The 26,265-nt window shown below is 37.9% G+C and overlaps 1 protein-coding gene across 1 annotated transcript; it reads left to right on the top strand.

Moving 5' to 3' along the window:
- Positions 1 to 189: 189 nt before the first annotated feature.
- Positions 190 to 23,575, top strand: LOC109089048 (sodium channel protein type 2 subunit alpha-like). The gene is made up of 19 exons (XM_042757839.1): positions 190 to 303; positions 638 to 844; positions 1,755 to 2,030; positions 3,526 to 3,864; positions 4,198 to 4,327; positions 4,975 to 5,213; positions 5,516 to 5,689; positions 5,959 to 6,315; positions 7,194 to 7,685; positions 11,005 to 11,137; positions 12,970 to 13,124; positions 13,225 to 13,398; positions 13,521 to 13,643; positions 15,100 to 15,380; positions 15,480 to 15,534; positions 16,330 to 16,467; positions 16,843 to 16,947; positions 17,883 to 18,153; positions 19,634 to 23,575. Exons 1-19 carry the CDS (start codon positions 268 to 270, stop codon positions 20,827 to 20,829), a joined length of 4,881 nt encoding a protein of 1,626 aa, XP_042613773.1. The 5' UTR covers positions 190 to 267; the 3' UTR covers positions 20,830 to 23,575.
- Positions 23,576 to 26,265: the final 2,690 nt, after the last annotated feature.

Below are 26,265 nucleotides of genomic sequence, written 5' to 3'. Positions count from 1 at the left end.
AACTGTGGCGCTTGAGTTTTTTACTTATTGAGACCCCCTGAAAGTTTGCTGAGGCCCCGGCCTCCTGGTTTAGAACCACTGATATGATGTCCCGTGTTGGGATAAATAACTCTTTTTGAACTGAATATGCTGAAAATATTTTTTCTACTTCCTGGGATTACAGGCAGTGTCCAGAGGGCTTCATGTGTATAAAGCGGTCGTAATCCTGACTACGGCTACACAAGCTTTGACACATTCAGCTGGGCCTTCCTCTCACTCTTCCGACTCATGACACAAGACTTCTGGGAAAACCTCTACCAGCAGGTACATCCCTGATATCAGCTCAATTTCATTCTGTAGACATGAAAAGACTACATCCTTCTACAATGTCTAGGCCATGGCTATGTATTTCCTATTAACATTATACCACACCATTGTTTCTTGAATCTCCAGAGCCATAGCAAAAAAAAAGTTTTGATACTTTAATAATAAAGAAACCATTATATATAAATTTAGCCCATTTTCCTGTATGCATTAAAAAACATCAGCATCTATCCATTAACTAATCAATATCTTTTTACTTGTTTTCTCATTCCCTTTCTTCCAAAAAAGTATTTTTGTAACATTTTGTTTGTGAATGTGTTTTTGTCTCTCACAGACCCTGCGTGCAGCTGGAAAGCCCTATATGATCTTCTTTGTTCTTGTGATCTTCCTGGGCTCCTTCTATCTGGTAAATCTCATCCTGGCTGTGGTGGCCATGGCATATGACGAACAGAACCAGGCCACCATAGAAGAGGCTCAACAGAAAGAGGAGGAGTTTCAAGCAATGCTAGAACAGCTAAAGAGACAACAGGAAGAGGCACAGGTAGCTAACACACACACACACACACACATACTAGCATGTCAGAATACACAAGCATACATTTACTTGCACAGAGAGTTTTTTTTTATTTTTATTTTTTACAATTTTTACATTGGTTTACAGTTATTATGTTTTCTCATTACTTTTGTTTTGATCATTATTTTGTTCTCGTTTCCTGAATTTTGATCTCTTCCTCTGCCTTCGTCATCTCTGAAGTTTCCCAGCACCACGCTTGCTGCGGCTAACACTGCCCTGTCGCCATGGAAACCGACAGATTATGAGAGCATGTGAGGGAGAAAAGACAGAAACAAGAGGGAAACAGAAAGCGAGAAAAACAGAGAAAGAGACAAAAAAAGGAAAGATGTAGATTAACTCCAAAATGGCAACTGTGCGTTCTCTATGGTGGCAGATAGATAGATAGATAGATAGATAGATAGATAGATAGATAGATAGATAGATAGATAGATAGATAGATAGAGTGAGAGGTCATCTTGAATCTAGATAGATAGATAGATAGATAGATAGATAGATAGATAGATAGATAGAGTGAGAGGTCATCTTGAATCTAGATAGATAGATAGATAGATAGATAGATAGATAGATAGATAGATAGATAGATAGATAGATAGATAGATAGATAGATAGATAGATAGATAGAGTGAGAGGTCAGTTACTTTTACTTTTTACTAGTATTTGGGATTATTACATGTGATTCCAAAAAGTGGCAAAGGTCAACAATTAATGTGACAAATACCTGTAATTTAGTCTGATCACATAAAGCGATCCTCCCTCCTTCTTCAGTGCTCACAGTTTATCCATCTCTTCTCTCTGCTTTCGGTGTGTGAGCTTGAACTAAGTCTACCCCTGGTTGGTTGCCCCTGACTACGGTGCTTGTGCTGTGATTGGTTTGCAGGTTGCCGCGGCAGCAGCAACAGAGAGTGGGGAGTACAGCGGGAGGGGGGGCTTGTCAGAGGAAAGCTCCTCCGGGGGGTCCAGACTCAGCTCCAAGAGCGCTAAAGAGCGAAGGAATAGGAGGAAGAAAAGAAAACAAAGGGAAGAAGAAGAGAAAGCCGATCAGGAAAAGTTCCATAAGTCCATCTCAGAGGACAGCATCAGACGGCCTGGATTTCGATTCTCCATCGATGCCAACCGACTCTCGTATGAGAAGAAATGTTCCACTCCAAACCAGGTGACCACCTCCTTTGTGTGGCATTGTGGGAAATGTTGTTTGATAAATGTTTCTGAATTTGTCAGATAATTCTCATCTTCTTAACTATATTGTTACCGAGGTGGGTGGAGTGCTAATCAACTAAAGAAGAGTGATAGGGAGGCATGTTCAGCTATGCACTTATACACGGAGGATTACAGGGTTAAATGTGGCACAGATGCATTTACACAGATGCTTCAAAAATAACCCAAATGTAAATGTGGTTGAGATGTGGTTTCATTTCATTGTAACAAATCTGAATCCACCAGAAATCTATTATAAAACATAAAACATACATGCAACCATTGCAATGGGGTTATTGCATATGCATGCAAATGAATCTGCAGTAACATTATTCACAATATAAATCTACCATGAGACAAATCGAATATACAGTTTTGAAATATGACATAATATGAGCACTTGACATAAACATAGAAAAACTAAATGAACCAACTTTTACACAATTTTGCACCAGCTGATGGTAGAAATGCCAACAGGCAAGAGCAGGCATTTTGATGATGACAAAAACAACCAGATCTGCAGGGACATTAGTACAAAGATAGTAGGTCTTAAATAAACTTATGTGTTCATGTTTTGATGCATTTTGGAGTTTGGGGTAGGGCATGTCCGAATCCACTTTTGCTAGATTAAGGATGGGAAAAATGGTTGGTGCCTGGTGCGTGGTCTTAAAGGACTGTTCCTATTCTCTTAATGAGTAATGGGTGTGTTTTTGGCATAACATGCCATAAACCAATCAGAGTCTCATCTCCTATTCTCTTTAAAAGCCAGTTGCGCTCGCACCATGGCGGATTTGCTATTTACATGGCGGAATTTGCAAGCAGAAAACTGAGCGCTTCTCTAACGAGGAAGCAGATCTGCCTGTGTGCGTAATTCTGATACGTGCAATGACTATCCATTATGACATGTAGGCATTTTTATATTTATGTAAACAATAATAATCTTTAAATTTTAATCCTTTAATTTTTCATTTTTAAAAATGTTTGAGTACTGCTGTGCATCCCTGTGTGTAATAAGCAAAGTGTATGATTTTTGTGTTTTAGTCTTTTGGTTTTTATTTCTCACGCACTGTTTAAATAACAAAAAAGGAAAAAAAATATTGCGCCAGGCTTTAGACCAGGTTTTTGTTGGTCAATGGCACAGTCTATTTCAGTTGCCTCAAAATAGCAACGCGCCAGCAATGCGCCTGAACACACCTCGTTTTCAGACCAGCACATCCATGGGCGCACAGATGGGTGCAAATGTATTTGCTATTTAAACAACATGGATCAAGACGTAAAAATGACAACTGCATCGGGCTGAAACTAGCAAAAAACACTTGCGTTGCGCCTGGCAGCGCATTGTGCAGGGTGTATGATAGGGCCCTTTGTGTCGTAAAGCAAGATATTCACCTTCAGACTTTATTAATGAATACTTTACATTTTCTCTTAGTTTTTTTTTTCTTTTTCTTTTTCAGTCTCTTCTCAGCATTCGTGGATCTCTCTTCTCCCCAAGGAGAAACAGTCGTGCCAGTCTGTTCAGTTTTCGCGGTAGAGCGCGAGATTTCGGCTCAGAAAATGATTTTGCGGACGATGAGCACAGCACGTTTGAGGATAGTGACAGTCGCCGCGGATCGCTCTTCGTACCTCATTGTATTGAGAGACGAAGTTCCACTGTCAGTCATTGCAGCCTTGCTCCCAGAATTATGCTCCCAGCCAACGGAAAAATGCACTGCACAGTCGATTGCAATGGAGTGGTCTCCCTGGTGGGCGGGACATCTGTGCAAACATCACCAATCGGACGTTTGTTACCTGAGGTAGAGCAACTGAAATGCCTATTTCTGTTACATATCTGTTAAATATTCTTTGATTTATATGCTAGATACACTCACATTCACACACAATTACACAGACACACAAATACACATATAGGAGTTTTGCAGAGTGAAAATGTAATGTTGGCTGTTAGTATACAGTATATGTTGGTTTGTCCTGGTGATTTTGTATTTTGGACATTTTTTTTTTTTTTTTTTGTTTACTTGCATAATAGTATATATATTTTTTTTTTTTTTTTTGGTCTTATATATATATATATATATAAAACAATAATATGCTCAGTTCTCATGATATGTTTTTTTTTTCCCTTCTAGGGTACAACCACTGAATCTGAGGCACGTAAAAAACGTTCAGGATCACACCAGCCGTCTGATTATCTGGACGAGACAGTAGCCAGAAAAAGAGCTCTGAGTGTGGCCAGCATTCTGACAAATACTATGGAAGGTCTGAAACACACTGACCTCACACATGTAAACAAATGTGTTAAAATTGCAATTTACCATAATGGTTTCATTTTTGTTCTCTGTGATTTCTGAAGAGAATAAATAAAATAATATTATTTATAAAATAAATCATCAGTAATTTGTTCAGTTGTGTCTGAGTATTCTGAGTTCTCATTCACCTGTAGTTTTACCCTAACAAATGTTTCTGTACAAACTATAGAAGCATATGTTCAGGTAAAACTACAAGTGAATTAGTTACATACATGTATATGTAAACAGGTTTGTTTTATGTATGTTCATATTATATATTTAACTGTATATCTAGTCATGCAAAAAAGTACAATTACATACGATTAGCTATGAAAGCAAATAAGATCACCCTCACACATATATGCACACACACACCACTCGCACACTCATGTACTGACCTTTAAACACTGACTTTAAGTCACGTAGCTGCTGACATGCAAGTGCAATTATTTTTGAACGCCTCACATGCACTCTCAACCTCATTATCTAATTTTCAGTCATCACATACACACACAATCTTCCAATAGACAATGAAGACATGTAATCGTTTTGCAATTCAACCATAATCTGAAAGCTATTTGAAAGCCATACTAATCTGTAAATGATTTCTGTTCACAGAACTTGAGGAATCACGGCAGAAGTGCCCTCCATGTTGGTACAAGTTTGCCAACAGCTTCCTGATCTGGGACTGCTGTCCAGCCTGGCTGAAGGTGAAGAAGATTGTGAACATGGTGGTGATGGATCCATTTGTAGACTTGGCCATAACCATTTGCATTGTTCTCAACACCCTCTTTATGGCTATGGAACACTACCCTATGACACCAGGGTTCAACCATGTGCTGTCAGTTGGGAACCTGGTGAGCTCTCGATGCCAGATTCTCATTTTAATACAGTATTTTTTAAATTGATTTCGTTGATTTGAATCAGCATAAAAACAGTACAACAAATACAAAACTGTTAGTTGTATTATACTACTAAGTTTAAGCAAATTCCTATGATGCATTCAAATCTTTTTTGAAACATTGAGAATGTAGATTTGAAACATTTTAATGCACTGTGTAAATGTTCTTATTGTTGGTTTGGTGTTGAGATTTTTAGTTCAGTTGGTAGTTGTTAGGATTGTTTTGGTGTTGATCTGTTCCTTTTGGGCTCTGTGCAGGTATTCACAGGAATCTTCACAGCAGAGATGTGTCTGAAGGTAATTGCTCTAGACCCATATTACTACTTCCAAGAAGGCTGGAATATATTTGATGGCATCATCGTGAGCCTGAGTCTTATGGAACTGGGCCTGGCCAATGTTGAGGGACTTTCTGTGTTGCGGTCTTTTAGATTGGTGAGCAATTCTTTATTCTCATACAGTGGTGTTTAAAGGTTTAAGACCACTAGTGAAAATGCTTCTGTTTTGCTTTTTTTATTTTCATTATAAATTGTGTCATCAACATAATTTGAGTAAAATTCTAGACAGTAGCACTTGAGCTTTATGAAATCTACATGCTTGAGCAAGTTTTGGACTCTACTGTATGGCTGATACCATTTCAGAAACCCAAATGTTGGCTTTTTCTAACATTCTGACAACGGTGCTTGTCTCATTCTCTCTCTTAGTTAAGAGTCTTTAAGCTGGCAAAGTCTTGGCCCACACTGAACATGCTGATAAAGATCATTGGTAACTCAGTTGGTGCTTTGGGAAATCTAACCCTCGTCCTTGCCATCATCGTCTTCATCTTCGCTGTGGTGGGAATGCAGTTGTTTGGAAAGAGCTACCGTGAGTGTGTCTGCAAGATCTCGGAAGACTGTGAGTTGCCGCGGTGGCACATGGATGATTTCTTCCACTCCTTCCTGATTGTGTTCCGAGTGCTTTGCGGCGAATGGATCGAAACCATGTGGGACTGCATGGAAGTGGCGGGGCAGTCAATGTGTCTCATCGTCTTCATGATGGTCATGGTCATTGGGAATCTGGTGGTAAGATCAGTCATGTTACACAGTGACACCTGGAAGATAGTTCCCTCTAACTTTCTTCTTCCTGTCTTCCTTTTTATTCGTCTCATGTACATTTACATTTGCAATTTTATGCTTTCTGCATTAATAAATGGGATTTTGCCAAGTAGGACGTGCTACTGGATCAACATCTTTGTAGGTCTTGCAAAAACATTCATATGAACAAATCATATTTTGAGTTGAAAAATAGGGTAAGGCTAAGGGCTCTGAGTTCAGAAACTTCCTGTCCCTGTGATTTTAGGTATGTAATGGTTAAAGGTTTGGGATTAGGACTAGGTTTGTTTTACAGGATGTTGATCCAGGAACACTTTCCTACTTTTCAAATTCAGTCATTTGATGTACTTGTTTAGACACTTTAGATATTTCAGACATTGTTTTACAATAGCCTAAGTAAGCAAAAATATTTGCTTTTGCATGATGCTGCATGAATGCTCCTCAGCATAAAGCCCAAGACTTCTGTTGAAGCATGAATTAGAGCCAGCAAAGCAATTTTAAATTGTTCAGTCAAATCAAAACATGGATTTTATTTTATTTTATTTTATTTTATTTTATTTTATTTTATTTTATTTTATTTTATTTTATTTTATTTTATTTTATTATTTTATTTTATTTTATTTTAGAGGTACACTACCATTTAAATGTTTATTCAATTTAACTTGGTAAGTTAAAATATGTATTTTTTTCCTGTTAACTTCCTAACCCAAAACTTTTGACCCAGAGATATTCTTAGCAGGTTTCAGGAGATTTACCCATATACATTATGATTATTTCTGAGTCAGATCTGTTAATCTTATTAGTGTTTGATCTTGCTGATTCTCAAAGTGTGTCTTGTTGTGTGGCAGGTGTTGAACCTGTTCCTGGCCTTGCTGCTGAGCTCTTTCAGTGCCGATAATCTGGCCGCCACTGATGACGACAGCGAAATGAACAACCTGCAGATTGCCGTGGGCAGAATACAGAAAGGTATCGCTTTTGTCAAGTCCACTTTACGCCAGTTTCTCCAAAGCCTCTGCCTGGCCGGCTCCAAACCTCGTGCTTTAGATGAAGAGAAACCCCTTGACGACCTCCACAGTGACGGCAAGGAGAATTGCTTGTCCAATCACGTTCCGGTGGCCATCGACCTCACTAAAGACTATCTGAAGGAGGGCTGTATCTCCCCTGGCAATGGGGTGGAAGGTCACGTAAAGTATGGGATTGAGGAAGGCGACTACATGTCGTTCATACACAATCCCAGCCTCACTGTTACAGTACCGATTGCGGTAGGAGAGTCGGACTTTGAAAATCTGAACACGGAAGATTTCAGTAGTGACTCGTCTGACATCGAGGGCAGTAAAGAGGTAAGCCAGATTTCTACAGCTAAACAGAAATTTCAGTTTTAAAATGCATGAAACAGTTCTGAATTTTTGTGTTTCAGTGTGGGAAAGAGTTGCTATATAACATAATGTAAAAAAAGAGTCATATTTAATGGTGTGAATTTATTGTTTTAGGTTTGTTTGTAATCCATCAGGAGTCAATGTCTCTTTCCCTATAGGGGACAAACAGTTGTGTTGTGTCATATTACCATTGCATCATTCTCTGCTCAGAGCTGCAGCCCATTGTGTGTGTGTGTTTGTTTTTTTACTGTTTCCATGGGCTTCAGGGCAGTTTGCCCCTGTTCATCTGCAGCTAGTTAAGACAAACCTCTGGGCACTGTAGCAGGTAGACTTTCTGAGTTATATTCATTATATCAGTACAACATTCTCATAAACATGCACAGCCTCGCACACACATAACCTCTCACACACTCTAATGTGTATTATTTACGACCAACTGAGCAGGCATGGCATCATGCATCCCAGACTATGAATGAGGCTGTTGAGGAAATTGCTAAATTCAGCATTCTTGCCCAGGGTGAAATTGAGTATGCTTAACTATTTGTGTGTGTGTGTGTGTGTGTTTTATGTGTTTTTGTCTGGCTGTGTGTGTGTTTGTATTCCAGCACATGTCCATGCTTTTCCAGCAGTACTGTCACTGTGCTTAATCATTTCTCTCTCCCCTCTTCTAACTATTTCTATATCTAATTTAAGTGGTTCAGTGTTGAAGTTGAAGACGTTATTATCCATGTTATGTGAAGTGTGTATCTCCTCTCTGTGTGTGACCTGTTATTGCAGCGTTATGACAGACGAACCCCCAGGTTTTCTCTGAGAGAGCCCTGTAAGAAACTCACCTTCCTCCTCACCCACACTAACCATGGAGACTGCCTTTGTCATCTAAATCAGACCAAACTCTCGTCTCTCTCTCATTTTATCTCTCTTTTTGGATCGGATTGCACTTTTGTTTTTCGTTTTTCTCAATGCCTGTGCCCTTCCCTCCCTCTTAAACAACCCTATTTTGCACCTAAGAGAGACAGCTGTCAGCCTTTTTGTTTTGGTTTGTTTTTTTCTACATGACTTTGTGTTTCTGTTGTAGCACTGGGCTTCTTTGCAGTACCTTCAGTCATATGGAATGAGCAAGATCATCATTTTACATCAATAGCCCATCGAACATCTCTCTGTTACATTAGCTTGTTTCATTTTTATTTATTTTTTTGGTACAAGCTATCAGTAAGCATCCAGAGCTAAATTACCTGAAAACAGGAAGCCTTTGAGTGTGCATGTGTGTGCGTGTGTGTGTGTGTGTGTGTGTGTGTCAGGAGAGGTGAGCTTTGAAAAATGGGAAACTTTAATTATTGCAGTCTATGTAGAATTAGTCAATTTCTGAATGATATATATTAGAATGAAGAAAGCTAGTTGATTCAGCTACAAGCTTGGTATAAATAGGGTTTCATGATAAACACTGTTTTTGAGTTGTGAATAATCCTTTTTGAATATTATATTCATATTTTTGCATATTAGAAGGCAGATTATAATATTGTTATTTACAAATCTGCAAATATTCAATCATATATTGCACTGTAAACTGCTGCAATAGTGGAAATCTGTCTTCATAGCAGTTGGCCATTAGAAGGCATTTCTCAATCTGCTGAGGTGTGTAATTGCTACAGTAATTGCATTTATGTCACTTGTTTGTGCATATACAATCAGGAGGTTCTGCTCTGGTTGGAACCAATCCAACGGTTAATTTAGAAAGATATTTCATGATAACTTGACTTTACAACTTCTGTGCATCAAGCCACTTTATATTTCTCTGTCAATGAGATCTGTTCCTAATCGGATTCAAAGACATGAACTGGAATTTAGGGAGTACCAGAGAGTAACGGGATTAGGAAACAAATCAGAATGTTTCAATTTTAAGAGTTTAATACATCAATTAGACTTGCTTTAGATTCAACATCAAAAATATTTCAGATTATTGAGAAGCTTATTTAAAGCTTAGAGACTCTATAGTGAATCCATTCAGTCTGGGTCAGGGCAGCTTGTTCAGGTTTGCTCAGCCTCTTATATTCCTATTGTGATAAAAATGTTAGAGGCATTCTGGAAGATTCTGAAATTGCACACAGCATGCTTACATCATTCCCCCGCGCCGCATTAGCTGGGTGCCACGGCAACCAGCGCTCCAGCTCAGTTTTAGACAGCATCCTCCTCTATGAATTTTTTAGCCTCTCTGTTTCTCTAACTGACCATTTTATCAATTCAGTGAAACTGTCAGAAGGGTCAGTAACTTGAAGAAATACACAGTGATCAGGAAAACTTCTTTATTATGTCAAATAATGAGTTCTTGCTCAGTACTTTAGATTTACAATAACATCAGACAATATAATTAGAGTCCTAAGTCAACAAATTTAGTTCTGGGAAAGCTTTTATTTGCCATTTTTCTGCAAAATAGCTGCACAATAGTCTTTAACCACTGATAAACAAACGACTGAAGGGTTAATATCATTAGAAAATGATGCCATCCAATAGAAAAGCTCTCTGAGCCATAAGTTCATATGTTTTCCTAAGAGTTTGCTATCTCTGTGTAAAGATCCAGTTAAAGTTGTTGTCTCCAATCAAAGCTAATGAAATGCTGTCTCAGACTTAGCATGTGGCTCTGGTGTTAGTTAACGCTAATGCGGCTCCCCTCCTCTTCAAACTGACTGGCGGACCGAAGCTTGACCACTGCTTAACGGAATGGACTTCCAGCCTGTGTTTTCATGTCAATCAAGGGATTGCACTCAATGGGATGGGGTCATGTGATAATCTGAATCATGCCAATCCAAATGTATTGGGATTATCCAATAGAAAACATTTATTTTTGGAAGGGGTGGGGAAAGGTAAGGGGTTGACATTTGCACTGGACATGAAAATACTCAAAGCACTCAACATCTGATGACAAGATCACAAGCTTGGATGAGAAAAAAATGCACCTTGAGAAACAAAAAAACATGCATGAGGAAGGAATGAAGGCACATCAAATGTACCCACAGCTGACTGTGAGATTATACGGTGAAGCCAGAGACGCTTGTCTTCATGCCTGGCTGCTAATTAGAAAATCAATTCAATGAATCAAATCAATCTCTAAATCCACGGGCCTGTAGGTACTTTTGAATGATCTGAAACTGCATGAGACTGAGAATAACTGCAGAAGCAAAATGGACGAGATGGTGTGCTTCAGTCAAGCCTAATCTTGTGCTTGTATATGTGTGTGTGTGTTTGCTTTCTTGTTTCTGGTTGTGTGGCTGCATGGATGCCTATGTAGAAGCTGTCTGTTGATGCGGTTCTCAGTTCTTCAGAAGGGAGCACAGTGGATATCCGACCCCCTGGAGAGGGTGTGGAGTCTGTGGAGCTGGAGCCGGAAGAGTCCCTGGACCCAGAGGCCTGCTTCACAGAAGGTGTGTGTGTGTGTGTGTACCTTGTATTCCCTACGTTATGGGGACCAAAAATTCCCCACAAGGATAGTAATATTAAGAAATATTTTGGCCCCCATGAAGAAAAAAACTTATACATCATACAGATAGATTTTTTTGACAAATCTAAAAATGTAAAAAAATTTGTGTGAGGGGTAGGTTTAGGGTAAAGAGATAGAAAATTAACCATCTATGGAGTGTCTCCATAAAACATGGAAACCAGTGTGTATGTGTGTGTATGAGTGTGTGTGTGTGTATTTGTGTACAAATAGGAAATCAAAATGGATCTTAGTTACTTTTCACCATTAATACACATTCCTCGTTTTATTCGCCAGTGCATTATTTCAAACATGATAGCTTGCTCTGCCTTTGAAATTATTTTCCTCCAGCTGTCAGTGGGCTGTGCCAAATACTGGTTACTGTTAACCTACAACCAGTATTGGTTAATGGTAATCATTAGCCTAAAAGCTATTTAGGCTTTATTGTAGGCTATTGTTGTAGGTAATATAGTCTTTCTAAATTATTGTCCATAGTTAATGTACTCATTTCATGCCAATTAATGTTAATTATAGCAGTAGGATTACTGTTGTCAAATGTCATGATGGTCTCGTGGGTGAACTGAGGTCAAGAGGGCACTAATGCTCCACAATGAACTGAAAACTTCTTGACTCCATTGTGGTTATGGAATAGCTGTTTATTAGGATCAATTTCTAATTAGTCTCAGCTATTTTTTTTCTCTTTGAATATCCTGTTTCACCCTTAAATACAATGTTACAGAAGCTAAATGAGTTGTGAATATTACTTTGAACTTTCAGGGGAGCACAGCTTGGGAAACCAGATTTATGTGATGTTCTTCTAAAAAAGATTTAAATGTACTGCAGTATGTAAGGACTAATTTGACTAATATGAATACAATAACATAGACTACCGTTCAAATATTTGGGGTCAGTGAGATTTTTTTGAAAGAAGTTGATACTTTTATTTACCAAAGATGCAATAAATTGACCAAAAGTGAAAGTAAAGATGGTTAAATTGTTACAAAACATATCTGTTTCAAATAAATGCTGTTCTTTTGAACTTTCTATTTATCAGAGAATCCAGAAAAAAAATACATGGTTTTCACAAAAATATTATACAGCATGACTGTTATTATTAATAACAAGAAATGTTTTCTGAGCACCAAAATCAGCATATTAGAATGGTTTCCGAAGGATCATGTGACACTCATAAGATGTGTAGTAATGATGCTGAAAATTAATTTAAAGTACATTTTAAAAAATATTAAAATATAAAACATTACTTAACATAATTAAATCGGACGAAATGTGTGTGTGTGTGTGTGTGTGTGTGTGTGTGTGTGTGTGTGTATATATATATATATATATATATATATATATATATTAAAAATAGAAAACAATAATTTAAATTGGTGAGCATTTTGGTGAGCATTAGAAGCATTAAAAAAATTACTGACCTCAAACTTTTTAACAATAGCATATCACCACCAACTTCACATATCACTTTTTTAGTATTCAACAATTTCAAAGTCTTCAAAGTGTACATACTGTACAGAACAGTAACAGAACAGCCTGTTTAAGGGTTAGAGAGAAGGTTGAAGATATGGATCTGAATGAAAGCATAAAATAATAGCTACAAAAATGTACAGTTTGGCCCCTTTATGTCATATGTAGTACCCCAAGCAAGACTTCTAGTACTGACTTTGTGGGACGTTTTGGGAGAGTTTACTTTTTTCACTGAGCTCAATTATTCTGCTGTCAACTCACATTAAGTGACTTTTCTCTGTGTCCTTTGCTCAGGCTGTGTGATGAGGTTTCAGTGCTGTCAGGTCGATGCAGAGACGGGAAGTGGGAAGAGTTGGTGGAATCTCAGGAAAACCTGCTTCATTATTGTAGAGCACAACTGGTTTGAGTCCTTTATCATCTTTATGATATTACTCAGCAGTGGAGCACTGGTATGCACCCACACATAAACACAATATTCTCACCCACTCAGTAATTTTTTATTTGACAGACATTCAACAAGCAAATTTGTTGATGTGTATGTGTCTTCAGGCTTTTGAGGACATTTACATCGAGCAACGTAAAACAATAAAGACAGTGTTGGAATATGCAGATAAAGTCTTCACATACATCTTTATATTGGAGATGCTTCTGAAGTGGGTTGCGTACGGCTTCGTCAAATACTTCACCAACGCCTGGTGTTGGCTTGACTTCCTGATTGTTGATGTATGTATAGACCTTATATACAGCTTTGCAACTGTACAGTGTGTGTGTAAGTGGATGGTGTGTATTCTCTGGGTTTGAACACAAGTTCCCTTCATGATTGGCTGCATGTGTTTGTTTAACAGGTGTCACTGGTGAGTCTGGTAGCAAATGCTCTTGGTTACTCTGAACTAAGTGCCATTAAGTCCCTGAGAACACTGCGTGCTCTTAGACCTTTGAGAGCATTGTCACGCTTTGAGGGAATGAGGGTAAGACACACACAAACACACATCATGTGGTGTGATTTAACCAAGCAGGACATGTTCCTGGATGCCTGACCTTATTTCTAACCAAACCGTTACAGAGCAACGATTGGTTGGTAAGATTAGTGATGTAACAGTTCACATTACAGTTATGCTTCAGTGGTTACAACTCAGTGTAATTCGTACAAAATGAAAAATTTGCTAAAGATTTACTTACTTTCAGGCCATCCAAGATGCACAGGAGTTTGCTTCTTCATTGGAACAGATTTGGAGAAATTTAGCACCCTAAGATCCATCCATGTAGGATGCTCTGCAGTGAATGGGTGCCGTTTTGTTAATTTGCTTACTGGTGTAATGTGGATTAATTGTTTATAATTGTGATTTATTTATTGGATGTTTAGGAATATTATTTTGACAGCACCCATTCCCTGCAGAGGATCCACTGGTGAGTAAGTGATGTTATGCTACATTTCTCCATATCTGTTCAGATGAAAAAAAACAAACTCATCTACATCTTGGATGGCTAAAGGTAAGAAGGTTTTCATCAAATTTCAATTTTGGGTGAACTATTTCTCTAACATCAGACCTAACCCTAAAATCTGATCAGTTCATCCCAGTGCTGACCAATGAAGTTGATCCTGGAACATGTCCTACTTGAGAAAAACAGCATACTCTCATACAGTTTAACCTTTTTAAATGTTGTCAGGAAGCTGTAATCCTCTTGCTTGCTGTTGGTGATTATTAATGAGAACATCCTAATCACATGAATAAATGAATATTGTATGTAGTACTGGCGTATTTTTAGACCTTTCTCTTTAGTGTGCATGGCTCTCTGCATGTGCTGTGGTGAGAGCTCTCTGATCTATTCTGATGATTCTGTGGTGGTTTTTGTGGTGTTTGTGACTTGACCTCACATTTCTTTCTCTGTTATGTGTCTCTTTTCATTTGCAGTAAACAAATGTTGTGACGTCATCGTGTCTCCACAAGGTTTTTTTCTGTTTTCATTTTTTTTCCCCCACATTTTGGTAGCTCAAAGATATGTGTGGTACGCCCCTGTTTATATGTTAAAGTCCTATGTTCTATGAACAAAATTGCAGTTGATTAATAATTAGAGATAATTAGGTATTAATTATAGAGCAAATAAGCCAGATGACAAATTAGCCATTCTTCAGATAGGCCTACTCTGTTTTTTAGCTAATCAGTCTTAAAGTAGGATAAAATAGGCTTAGCTTTGCTATTCTTAAAACCCTGTTAACCTTCTAAAAGTCATCTTGTCATTTCCTAGAGTTGTATTATCTTAAATCTATGGAAAGGATTTAGTTTTTACCAGCAAGTAAGCCATCCACTATAGAAGCTCAGGAAGTTCATTGCAGTTTCGCAGCTCTTGTATCTATAACAAGAGTTTGAAGTAAATATATATGGAGGTATTTGGGTGTGACATGATGTATTTGTTTTCTTCTAGGTTGTAGTGAATGCCCTGCTGGGAGCCATACCTTCCATCATGAATGTGCTGCTGGTGTGTTTGATCTTCTGGCTGATCTTCAGCATCATGGGGGTGAACCTTTTTGCTGGGAAATACTACCATTGTGTTAATATCTCCAGCGATGAGTTGTTCCCCATCAGTGTGGTCAATAACATGTCAGATTGCTATGCCCTGAATGCAAACAATGACACAGCACGCTGGAAAAACGTGAAGATTAATTTCGATAATGTGGGAGCCGGATACCTGGCGCTACTGCAAGTGGTGAGTATGCTGAACGCATAGTCTGACTGTGATTTTCTATTTGTAGCATAGTCACACTTTATATACTGATTTTTGATATTGATTTTGTTCTTTTCCACGGCCACATTTAAAGGATGGATGGACATCATGTACGCAGCTGTGGATTCCCGTGATGTAAGTGTTTCTCTTTACTGCAGTAAACAGATCTTTTTTAACCATTAAGAGTGCAATGTTACATTCAAACCATCTTTGACCCTTTTTCATAATCCCATGTTACTGTCCGCTTTTTTTTATGACTACACAAATTAAAAATGGCATTTGAGGTAAAGCACCATAAACTACTACAATATTTACCTTTATTTGAGGAGATCCAGAAATGTTAAAATATTTAAACTAAGGAATACTTTTATTTAGGCATTATTAATGTAATGTTGTGGTTTACTCCAACTGAAGATAAACTTTGTTCATTTGTTTATTCAGCTTTACTGTGACTATTTACAAAACTGTTTTAAAAAAGACATTTTAATTGTTTAATAAATATATTAATCATCTAATTATATTAACCAATATTGTACATAATTAAATGACTTAATGAAAATTATATTTTAAATACTTTACTAATAATTATAATTATAGATACACAATAAGACAAATAATAGTATTCTTGTTTTTAAGTAAACAATTTAATAATTAATAAAAAATAACAGTTGTGATTTAGTAATTGGGTTTAAATGTAATATACAGAACATAATTGAATAATAACTGATTTAAATTAATAAAATATTTTTGCATTGAAAATCTCACATATCTTCTGGTAGGCTACTGTTGTGTATTTGGACAATGCAATACATGGACAATCGTGAACAGTTTTTTTATACTGGAGCAGGAGTGTGCTTATGAAGATTAAGTTGTGATGCACATTAGTAATGCAAATGTGTAATAACACACAACATTTTCTTGTACTCACAGTTGGAGCAACAGCCTGACAAGGAATCAAACCTTTACATGTACCTGTACTTCGTCATCTTCATTATCTTCGGCTCCTTCTTTACCCTTAACCTCTTCATTGGTGTCATCATTGATAACTTCAATCAGCAGAAGAAAAAGATAAGTATTTAAACTGAGGAAGGTGAATTTAAACACCTTAATAAAATGTAAGACATAATAAACAACAGATAAGGAATATTGTACATATTACAGTGTGCAATCTCAAATCAACTACTGTGTGCTTGTTCAGTTTACTTTCAACGTAATGTGATATGTACACAGTCTGTGGCTTTGTTTAGTGAGCACACAATGGTAACGTATTGAACTGGTTTTGTTTATAAAGCACACACAGTGGTAGATAAATAGGACCTGAACGGCCTCCTTGACATTTCCTGAAGTTCAGAGTTGAAAAACAGAGGCCTGGTTGCATTATGTTTGTGTTGTGATATATAATGAAACCGTGGTTGTAACCAGCCTTCTGCATTTGCTCTTTACCTAGGGGGTCAGGATATCTTCATGACAGAAGAACAGAAGAAATATTACAACGCCATGAAGAAACTGGGATCTAAGAAGCCTCAGAAGCCAATTCCCAGGCCTGCGGTATGACACACAGCTCACTCACCCTAACCACTAAGAACTTTAATTATATTTAAAGGGGACATAACACACACAGTTTCGGCCAGCTCATGTTAATCTTGAGGACTTATAGAGTGGTATTGCATCATTCATATCACTGAAGAGTCTTTAGTTTTATCAGATTTATAAAAGAAAGATACAGCTTTACAGTTCTTTTGGAAAACAGAAGCGGAACTTCTGGAGGCAGGCCTTGGATTGAGCTAAAGAGTCGCGAGCACTTACCAACAAAACACAGAAATTTTATGCAGTTTTACTTACCACCTGCGGTTCCGACCCATGACCGGGATCTTTTATAGCTGGGACCACCCCATCTTTCAGTATCAAACCATCTGTAAATCCAGCGTTGAACTGTGCCTTGTTTATAAAACATTTCTCACCGAAATGATGGGAACAAACAAACACACTTGCGAAACTCCGTTGCTGTCCCTGAAAAACAGATTGCATCCAATTTTCACAAAACGCTGGGTTCTTTGGGAAGCTGATCAAGGTTATATTTTTCTCACATCACAAAAAAACACACCTCTTTAGATACATTCTTCTCAAACAAGTCCTGTGCAGCACTGCGACAACTTCTGTAACTCATATGAAGCACGTTGATGGGCTGCTCTTGCTCTTGCCCTTACAAGGTGCCCATACAAGGAATTCCACCCTTTGTGACGTCATGAAGGACCATGGTCGAAAAAAACTTAATTAAACTTATGTGAACCTGGTAGGAGTGTATTTGGCCAGAAATACTCTGTTATACGTCCAACTTGTTTTTTTTTAATTTTGGCCATGTTTAGCATGAGAATCCAACTCTTTAACCGTGTAAATAACTCAGATTGCATGAAATAGCTTTAGGCCCCCCCTCTTTAATACTACATTTTTAACAATGCCAGTTTCTCTGTACTTCACTCTAGAACAAGTTTCAAGGCCTCATCTTTGACTTTATCACCAAACAAGCCTTCGACATTGTGATTATGATCCTGATCTGCTTGAACATGGTGACCATGATGGTGGAAACCGACGATCAGACAAAGGAGATGGACGATATTCTGTACTGGATAAACCTGGTTTTCATCATCCTCTTCACTGGAGAATGTGTTCTCAAGATGATCTCCCTGCGACACTACTACTTCACCATTGGCTGGAATGTGTTTGACTTTGTAGTGGTGATTCTGTCAATTGTTGGTAAGAAATTCTTGGAAGTTCTACAGACTATTACTATTTTGAAGATTTAGGCCAGAAACATACTTTATAAACACTCCGTACATGTTGTTCCTTCTTAACAGAAAAGGTGCAGTCATATTTACTGTTGTTCTGTGAATTTTCACTGAAAAAATCCAGTAATTTCTGTTAGAATCAGTGCAATCTGGAATTTCACTTGAGAGTGAAAGATTTCCCCATACAGATTTTGCAATGGATAAGAATTGGTAACAATGATCACCAACAGTGTGCTGACCAACAGAAAGCTGCATGGTTTGAAAGTGACTTCTGTGTGAGCTGTGCTACATTACTGTCAATAGACAATGGACCTTTTTTGCACAAAAATATTTTTGCTAAAATCTCACCAATGTGACCACACCTTAAAGGATTAGTTCACTTCCAGAAAAAAATGTCCTGATACTATAATTTACTCACCCCCCATGTCATTCAAGATTTCCATGTCCTTTTTACTTCAGTCGAAAAGAAATTAAGGTTTTTGAGGAAAACATTCCAGGATTTTTTTTCTCCATATAGTGGACTTCAATAGGACCCAACGGGGTGAAGGTCCAAATTGCAGTTTCAATGTAGCCGAGGAATAAGGGTCTTATCTAGTGAAACAATCAGACATTTTCCAAAAATACAAATTTATATACTTTTAACCACAAATGCTTGTCTTGCACTAGCTCTGCAATGCATGTCCGCGACTTCACACATTTACGTAATCACGTTGGAAAGGTCACATGCGGTAAGTTCTTCCTCTGTGTACTCTGGTTCAGAAAGGTAGGGTAGGGTGAAAAACTTCATGTTATTGTATGTTGGGTATTGTGAAAAATTTATAATTTTAATTTTTTTTTGTAAAGAGCGTTTGACTTTCTTTGTGCATTCGCTTTGTAAACACTGGGTCGGTACTTCCACCTATGCGTGACCTTTCCAACATGACTATGTAATGCTTGAAGTTGAGCTAGTGCAAGACGAGTATTTGTAGTTAAAAAGTATATACATTTGTATTTTTTTTAGAAAGTGACCAATCGTTACACTAGATAAGACACTTATTCGTTGGCTGGGATTGTGTAGAGCCTTTTGAAGCTGCATTGAAACTGCAATTTGGACCTTCAACCCATTGGCCACCACGGAAGTCCACTATATGGAGGAAATCCTAGAATGTTTTCTTTAATAACCTTAATTTTTTTAAGACTGAAGAAAGAAATGAAATGAACATCTTGGATGACATTAGGGTGAGCAAACTATCAGGAAATTTTTATTCTGGAAGTGAACTAATCCTTTAATTGATCTGATAGACAAAATTAGCCAAAGAAGACAGTTCAGGCTAATGTCATGATGGGAATGCTATGCTATATTTGAGTAGAGTATGCTTTGAGCATAAATCACCTTTAAGCTTAAATGTTGTGGAAAATTCAGGGATTACTGGGATCACTTATCGGACTTGTGTTTTGTTTTTTGTCAGGCATGTTCCTCTCTGAGATGATCGAGAAATATTTTGTATCGCCAACCTTATTCCGAGTCATCAGACTTGCCAGAATCGGTCGGATTCTTCGTCTCATCAAAGGAGCCAAAGGCATTCGTACACTCCTGTTTGCCTTGATGATGTCACTTCCTGCCTTGTTCAATATTGGCCTCCTCCTGTTCCTGGTCATGTTTATTTATGCCATTTTTGCAATGTCCAACTTTGCCTATGTGAAGCGGGAGGCGGGGATTGATGATATGTTTAACTTTGAGACATTCGGGAATTCAATGCTTTGCTTGTTCCAGATTACCACTTCTGCAGGATGGGACGGCCTCCTGGCACCCATCCTGAACAAGCATGATCCAGATTGTGACAGTCAAATGGAGCACCCGGGCAGTTTGTACCGCGGCAACTGCGGAAACCCCTCTGTCGGCATCTTCTTCTTCGTGAGCTACATCATCATCTGCTTCCTGATTGTGGTGAACATGTACATCGCCGTGATCTTGGAGAACTTCAGCGTAGCCACAGAGGAGAGCGCTGAACCGCTGAGCGAGGATGACTTTGAAATGTTCTACGAAGTTTGGGAGCGATTCGACCCCAACGCCACGCAGTTCGTGGAATACAGCAAGCTTTCCGACTTTGCGGACGCTCTGGATCCTCCGTTACGCATCCCCAAGCCAAACAAGATCCAGCTTATAGCCATGGACCTGCCCATGGTCAGTGGCGACCGCATCCACTGCCTGGACATCCTGTTTGCCTTTACCCTGAGGGTACTGGGAGAGGAGGGCGAGATGGATGCCCTGAGGGGACAGATGGAAGATCGTTTCATGGCCTCCAATCCCTCCAAAGTCTCGTACGAGCCCATCACTACAACCCTCCGCAGGAAACAGGAGGAAATGTCATCTGTGGTCATCCAGAGGGCCTTCCGACGGTACCGTTTAAGGCAAATGGTAAAGAAGGCCTCTGAAGCCTACCGAAAACAGCTACAGGATGGGGGTGTGCGTATCATGGAGAAAGAGGTGCTTGTCATTGGAAAGTTTCAAGAGAACTCTGCATCGGACAAAACTGATATGACTCCCTCCTCTGCCTCTCCGCCGTCTTATAACAGTGTGGCCAAGTCAGAGAAAGACAAATATGAAAAAGAGAGGAGAGAGAAGGAGGACAAAGCAAAAGATGCAAGAGACAGAAAAAAATGAACGAGGGACTGAAACAGAGACTGTTGTTTTCAACTGAGACACTGTTTACAGAGCAGAGCGCGAGCACTGGGGTGCAATTCACCTCAAGTGGTTTTGGAACTAATGCCAAACTGAGTGTGTGTGAGGCGGAGTGTGTGTATGTGCGTGTGTCTAGACTATTGTGTGTGTGCGCACCGAGCTAGCCTTAGGGTGCATTTATGGTGTTGACGGAAATCGTTGATTCGAGGACAGTGCCAGTGTCGACACGACGAACACACACACACACATACATGCTTGAGTATGACTGTTGAATCCCTAACGACACTGGTGTGAAACAAAATGGCAAGTATAGAGTGGTGTGTGAGTTTGTCTTTTAGTTTTGAGTGTTGTTACACAATCCCGAGGACTGAAAGAAACTGTTATAGTCATCAGTAGCTAGTGCTAACACTACCGCTGGTGTCTTTCTTATTGAATGGCGTATTATATACCTGCACATTTTTGTTAGCTCATTTTTTTAAATCATGTTGAACTTTTCTACTCATGGGTTTGATTGTCCGAACTACTTCATTTAAGGGCACGTCTGTGGAAGGGGCTGGGGAATGTTGATCATATCCAGTAGTGAATTATCTGAACGGGACCTCATTTACTTTAGCATTAGCAAATACCGAACAAACCACACACACACATATACATACACGCCGGTAGGTTCCAAGTGCTACAAAATCAGTCGCTCAGTAAATTAAGAGTAGAATGCTACTGTACTAATCAGGACTTTCACACGCAGAATGTTTTTTTTTATTATTATTTATGGATCAAGATATAGACCATGTCTGCACTGCCTTACTGAACACAATCACAAAAATGGATTAATTGAACACAATCTTCCACTGTTGATAGCAGAATGAGCCAAACTCAGTGAATTTGTCAAAATGTTTTTGACTCAAACCTATTGATGAATGTTCTGGGTTCAGTGTATGTTAACCTCATTAACCTCAATTGACAACATTTTTATTACTATAAGGCACTTATAATGGAAGTAAAAGAGGCCAAGCAAATAAACATGAAAATTCACACTGTTTATAGCCACATGTGTAATAGAACAACAAAAAAAATAACATTATATGTTATATTATAGATTATATATTATAGATTATACATGTGTTAAAAGTGGGATATAATCACTAATCATCTAATCTTGTCTGTTATCTTTCAACTCTGTTGTCGTGACAACGCCTGTTAAAGCCTGTAAACTCAATAACTTTAATATCTGCACAGACACCAAGAAAAGAGGTGATGCGATTTCCTAGGTTGTTGTACCACATGACCAGAGTTTTTATTTATTTATATCTTAAAGATATACTATATTATCCACATCCTATATTTGGAGTGTTTTTTATTCTTCACACCAAGTCTACGTATAGAACCTATAGATTGTCAGACTTCAAAAGAACATAAACTTCTACTTATTGTTCATTATTTCCGATGACCAAAAACATACACAGACAGAAGTTGTTATCTATGTCTTTACCTGATACCAGGTGCATAACCACATGATTCTGGAATGGCAACAACCACAGGAATAATATTGAAAACATAGTGCAAATATGTTTATTTAGGCAACTTTTAATTTCACAGCTCATAGTTTTTCCCTTTTCCTGTTACAGAAGATTAAATGTAAGTGTTTTATCAAAAAAGCTGTATATCTTGACCTGTAAACCCTCCGTATGTTGGCACAGTTTACTTCTTTTGTAAGTGCCTCACTCTAACCTTGATTTTAGCTTATTTAAAGTGCGAGTTGCAATTATTTTCAGTGGTAATCAATATTATGCAACAAATGCTGTTCATTGAACCCTAAATGTTCTGTTAAGTTGTACACCCCATATGAAGGCATATATGAGACGAGACAGATATTGACCCCTCCGTGAAACTACCATAATGTTAACAGACTTCAGGAAGCCTGAATGTACGTGATAGGAAATGGCAATGTAACCCTACTGAATGTCTCTGTAACAGAAATCCACATATGTCTCACCTCCTCATTTTATTTTGAACAAAAAGAAGGAAAGAAAAAAAAACATGCATATATATATATACATACATATACATATATATATATATATATATATATATATATATATATATATATATACACACACACACAGTATATGTATATATATATATACACAGTATATATATCTTCCAAATCTAAACCATTCCGTTCATAGGTGCAGGTCATCCTGTCTGTGGATCTCGTACTGAAAAACAATTTTCCTCGTTTTGAAGTTCAATGTCTGTCTGTCAGGGCAACACCTTGAGTTCGGCTGAATAATGCGATTATGACATGAGCTCTTCTGTTTATCTAGTGGTGGTGATTTTGTATGTATATAATGGCACGCTGTATCTCAACTCTGTACTCCACTCTGTAGAGGAGCACTTTTACACGCCACTTAAACTGTCATTTGGATGCATGTGATCGATGTGCGAGAGGTGCGAGTGTGAAAGAGAAACAGAATATGAGAGCTTATTTATGTGAGAGAGAACTATATGTGTTTTGACTGTATGTACTGGGGCCACCATCGATGTGCTTTATTCTCCTTCTCTTTTATTGTTTATATTGTAAATAGTAGTTTCAAGCTCATGTTATTGGTTTTGTTTTGTTGGTTTTTTATTTCTAATTAATTTATTTTTTTTACATTTTTTTGCACAGTGCTACATGTGAAGGCCAGGTCCTGGTTTTAAATGTACATAAAAATTTATGAAGCAATCAGTGGTTGTCATATTTCATTCATAGTGTGGTAGTGAACTGCATGCACTATATTAACCAACTACATGGTGACGTCATTTTAAAAGCCAAAAGAATAAAGATCATATTTTTTGTACCAAAGTGAAACTTATAATATTCGTTATTACACACTCTGAAAGTAGGCCTACATCGCAAATATCATTTCGAGAGAGAATCACGGCAGAGAAGTGCATATATATTTATTTATTTAATGAAAATGCTTATGATTTGCAAACGTGTACTACCTTTTGTTTTGAATGTGTAATATGAATTGATTTCTTCTGAAGTAGAGCAGAGATTGCAGACATTCACTGTAGTTTTCCAAAATAAAGCACATTTTGGGAAGCCAGTAACTGAAAAGCCTAAGACATTTATTTTGGAAATGTTTTTTTGTCAAATATGCAGCATGTCGTCTTCGGTCTGTATATCTGTCCCATTCAATAATTAATAAATAATACAAATACAAATATAACAAATAGCTAGCAGTCAATATAACTATTATATTTTGAACATTTACGCCTCTGTGCATCACAAACAGATCTCTGCTGGAAAAAAGGAGAAGAGAAATAGAAGGAGATGTAAAAGAGAGGTAAGAACCGCCCAAACAGGAGAAGGTCTAAATTTAGTATGTTCTGTGAAACTGCTGCAATCATCCTTCTAGTGGCCTTACTGCTAGACTCTCGTTTCAACAGACCCAGGACTGAGTGTGTGTGTGTGTGTGTGTGTGTGTGTGTGTGTGTGTGTGTGTGTGTGTGTGTGTGTGTCTGTGTGTGTGCATGAGAAACTCTGTGATCAGGAGTGACCCTGCTGGAGTGCTATTCTTCCTGTTGCCTGGCAACCTGACATGAGGTACACCCTTCAGTGACTGAGCACACAACGTTTACCCATAATGCTCTGCTGAGGTTTTCAGCAGGCTTTCCCCAACTAACACCATCGTCTCTCATCCCCTCTCCCACTCTCACTCATTCATGCTTTCTGTTCAGTCACAGAGAGAGACCGGCTCGCCTTTGTCCCTGTGGGATTCCCTTTGAGAGGAGCTGTTTGATTTATTGTCTTTTATGGCGAGGTCTGTCTGGTGAAGGAGATAAGTGTGCGTGTTTATGTATGAACTGATAAGGGAAAGGCGTCAAAATAATTTTGGTCTAAATCAAATTAATAATTAAAAAATAAAAAACAGCAAAATAATAAATGCTACCATCACAGATGCACAGATTAATATCTCGACCAATTCAAGCTGAGAAAATACAGGGTGGGGTTGGTGAGCATTCCTGGTACCAGAGCCATTTTAATAAAGTCTCATTCTAAGTAGTCCAAGGCGCCCTCTTGTGGTTGAATGAGAGGTACACATGTGCTGTTTGATAGACGTTTGCCCTTCACCGGCAGCGGGCGTTGCACCACATGACCAGGAACAGAGTTTTCAATTATTTCTTCTTAAAGTGACCATAGCCTCCACTTTTACCATGTTGTTTTTTTCTAAAGTAATACAGTTCTGTTTCTTTTCTTTTCCAGTAAATGATCAGTCAAAGAAGGTGCTTCAGAAAATGTTGACGGTCAACCTCAGATGAGTTAGGCTACATTATTTAAGTATCACGAATCTAAGAATGTATTTTTTTTATTATTTTATTTTTTATTTTTTTTCATTTTTGTAATGGGGAAAAAATATGAGACACTGCTAAACAGTTTGTTTTTGGTAATTCACTTTGTCAGAAATATTTTTTTTTTACTACAATGAATTGGATTCTTTAATTGTTCAATACATAATAAAAGGTTGTGGTCCACATTCACAATTTTGTCAGGAGTTGATGTGTTTAAAACCAATTTTCTTGGTATGCAATTATATGTTAGATAATGTTTAGTATCTTTAATATTAGATTTTTTTGCATCTGAATCTAAGGTTTGGGATTTTTTTTATTATGAATTAACAAACCTATAGCTACTGTATAATTAAAGTTCAGCAGACATTTCTGAAGTCTTGGCTTTTATGTGCATAGGACTTGAACCTATAATATTGCATCCATGTTATGGTGCACATCACGAAATGGCAATATGACTGTCATGTAACATGACACTTCAGATTAGCGAACATATTCACAGAGTTTTCCCTCAGTAAACATATGTTTAAAAATAAAATTAGCTGAGTATTGATAGTAAGGTAGTTGTTGTAATAGTTATGCTTAGGTATCGGGTAGGGTCAAGGGATCAAGAATATGGGAATGCAGAATAATGCATTAATATGTGCTCTATAAATACTAATAAACAGCCAATATGCTAGTAATGTATGATAACGAGCATCTAGTTAATATTGTTCCCTAATCTGAAGTGTTACAATTTTTTTCTGTGTTTGTGTGTTTCTGAGTGTATGTAGCGCTTTAAATACTGAGTAACTGCTTCTGAATGTGACCAGCTCACTTTTTCCACTAAGTGAAATGTGGGGAAATAAAAGAAAAAGCATGATGATGTTTAAAAAAAAAAAAAAAAAAACAAGTGGGGAAAACCATCTCACCATCTGCATTTGCGTTCAAGGAAAGTACGGGCATTTTACCAAACACAACAAGCTGGAATAGAGTGTTGAAATTTTCCTCTTCGTAACACATAGATAAATGTGCTCCTAAAAGTTCAAGTCCACTGTTTAGCAAGTCTCTTGAGAGAGAGAAAAATATACGAGTGTGGTATCA

The sequence above is a fragment of the Cyprinus carpio genome, chromosome A6, assembly GCF_018340385.1.
Source record: "Cyprinus carpio isolate SPL01 chromosome A6, ASM1834038v1, whole genome shotgun sequence".
Classification (NCBI taxonomy): Eukaryota; Metazoa; Chordata; class Actinopteri; order Cypriniformes; family Cyprinidae; genus Cyprinus; species Cyprinus carpio.
This window is presented reverse-complemented; position numbering and strand designations above follow the sequence as displayed.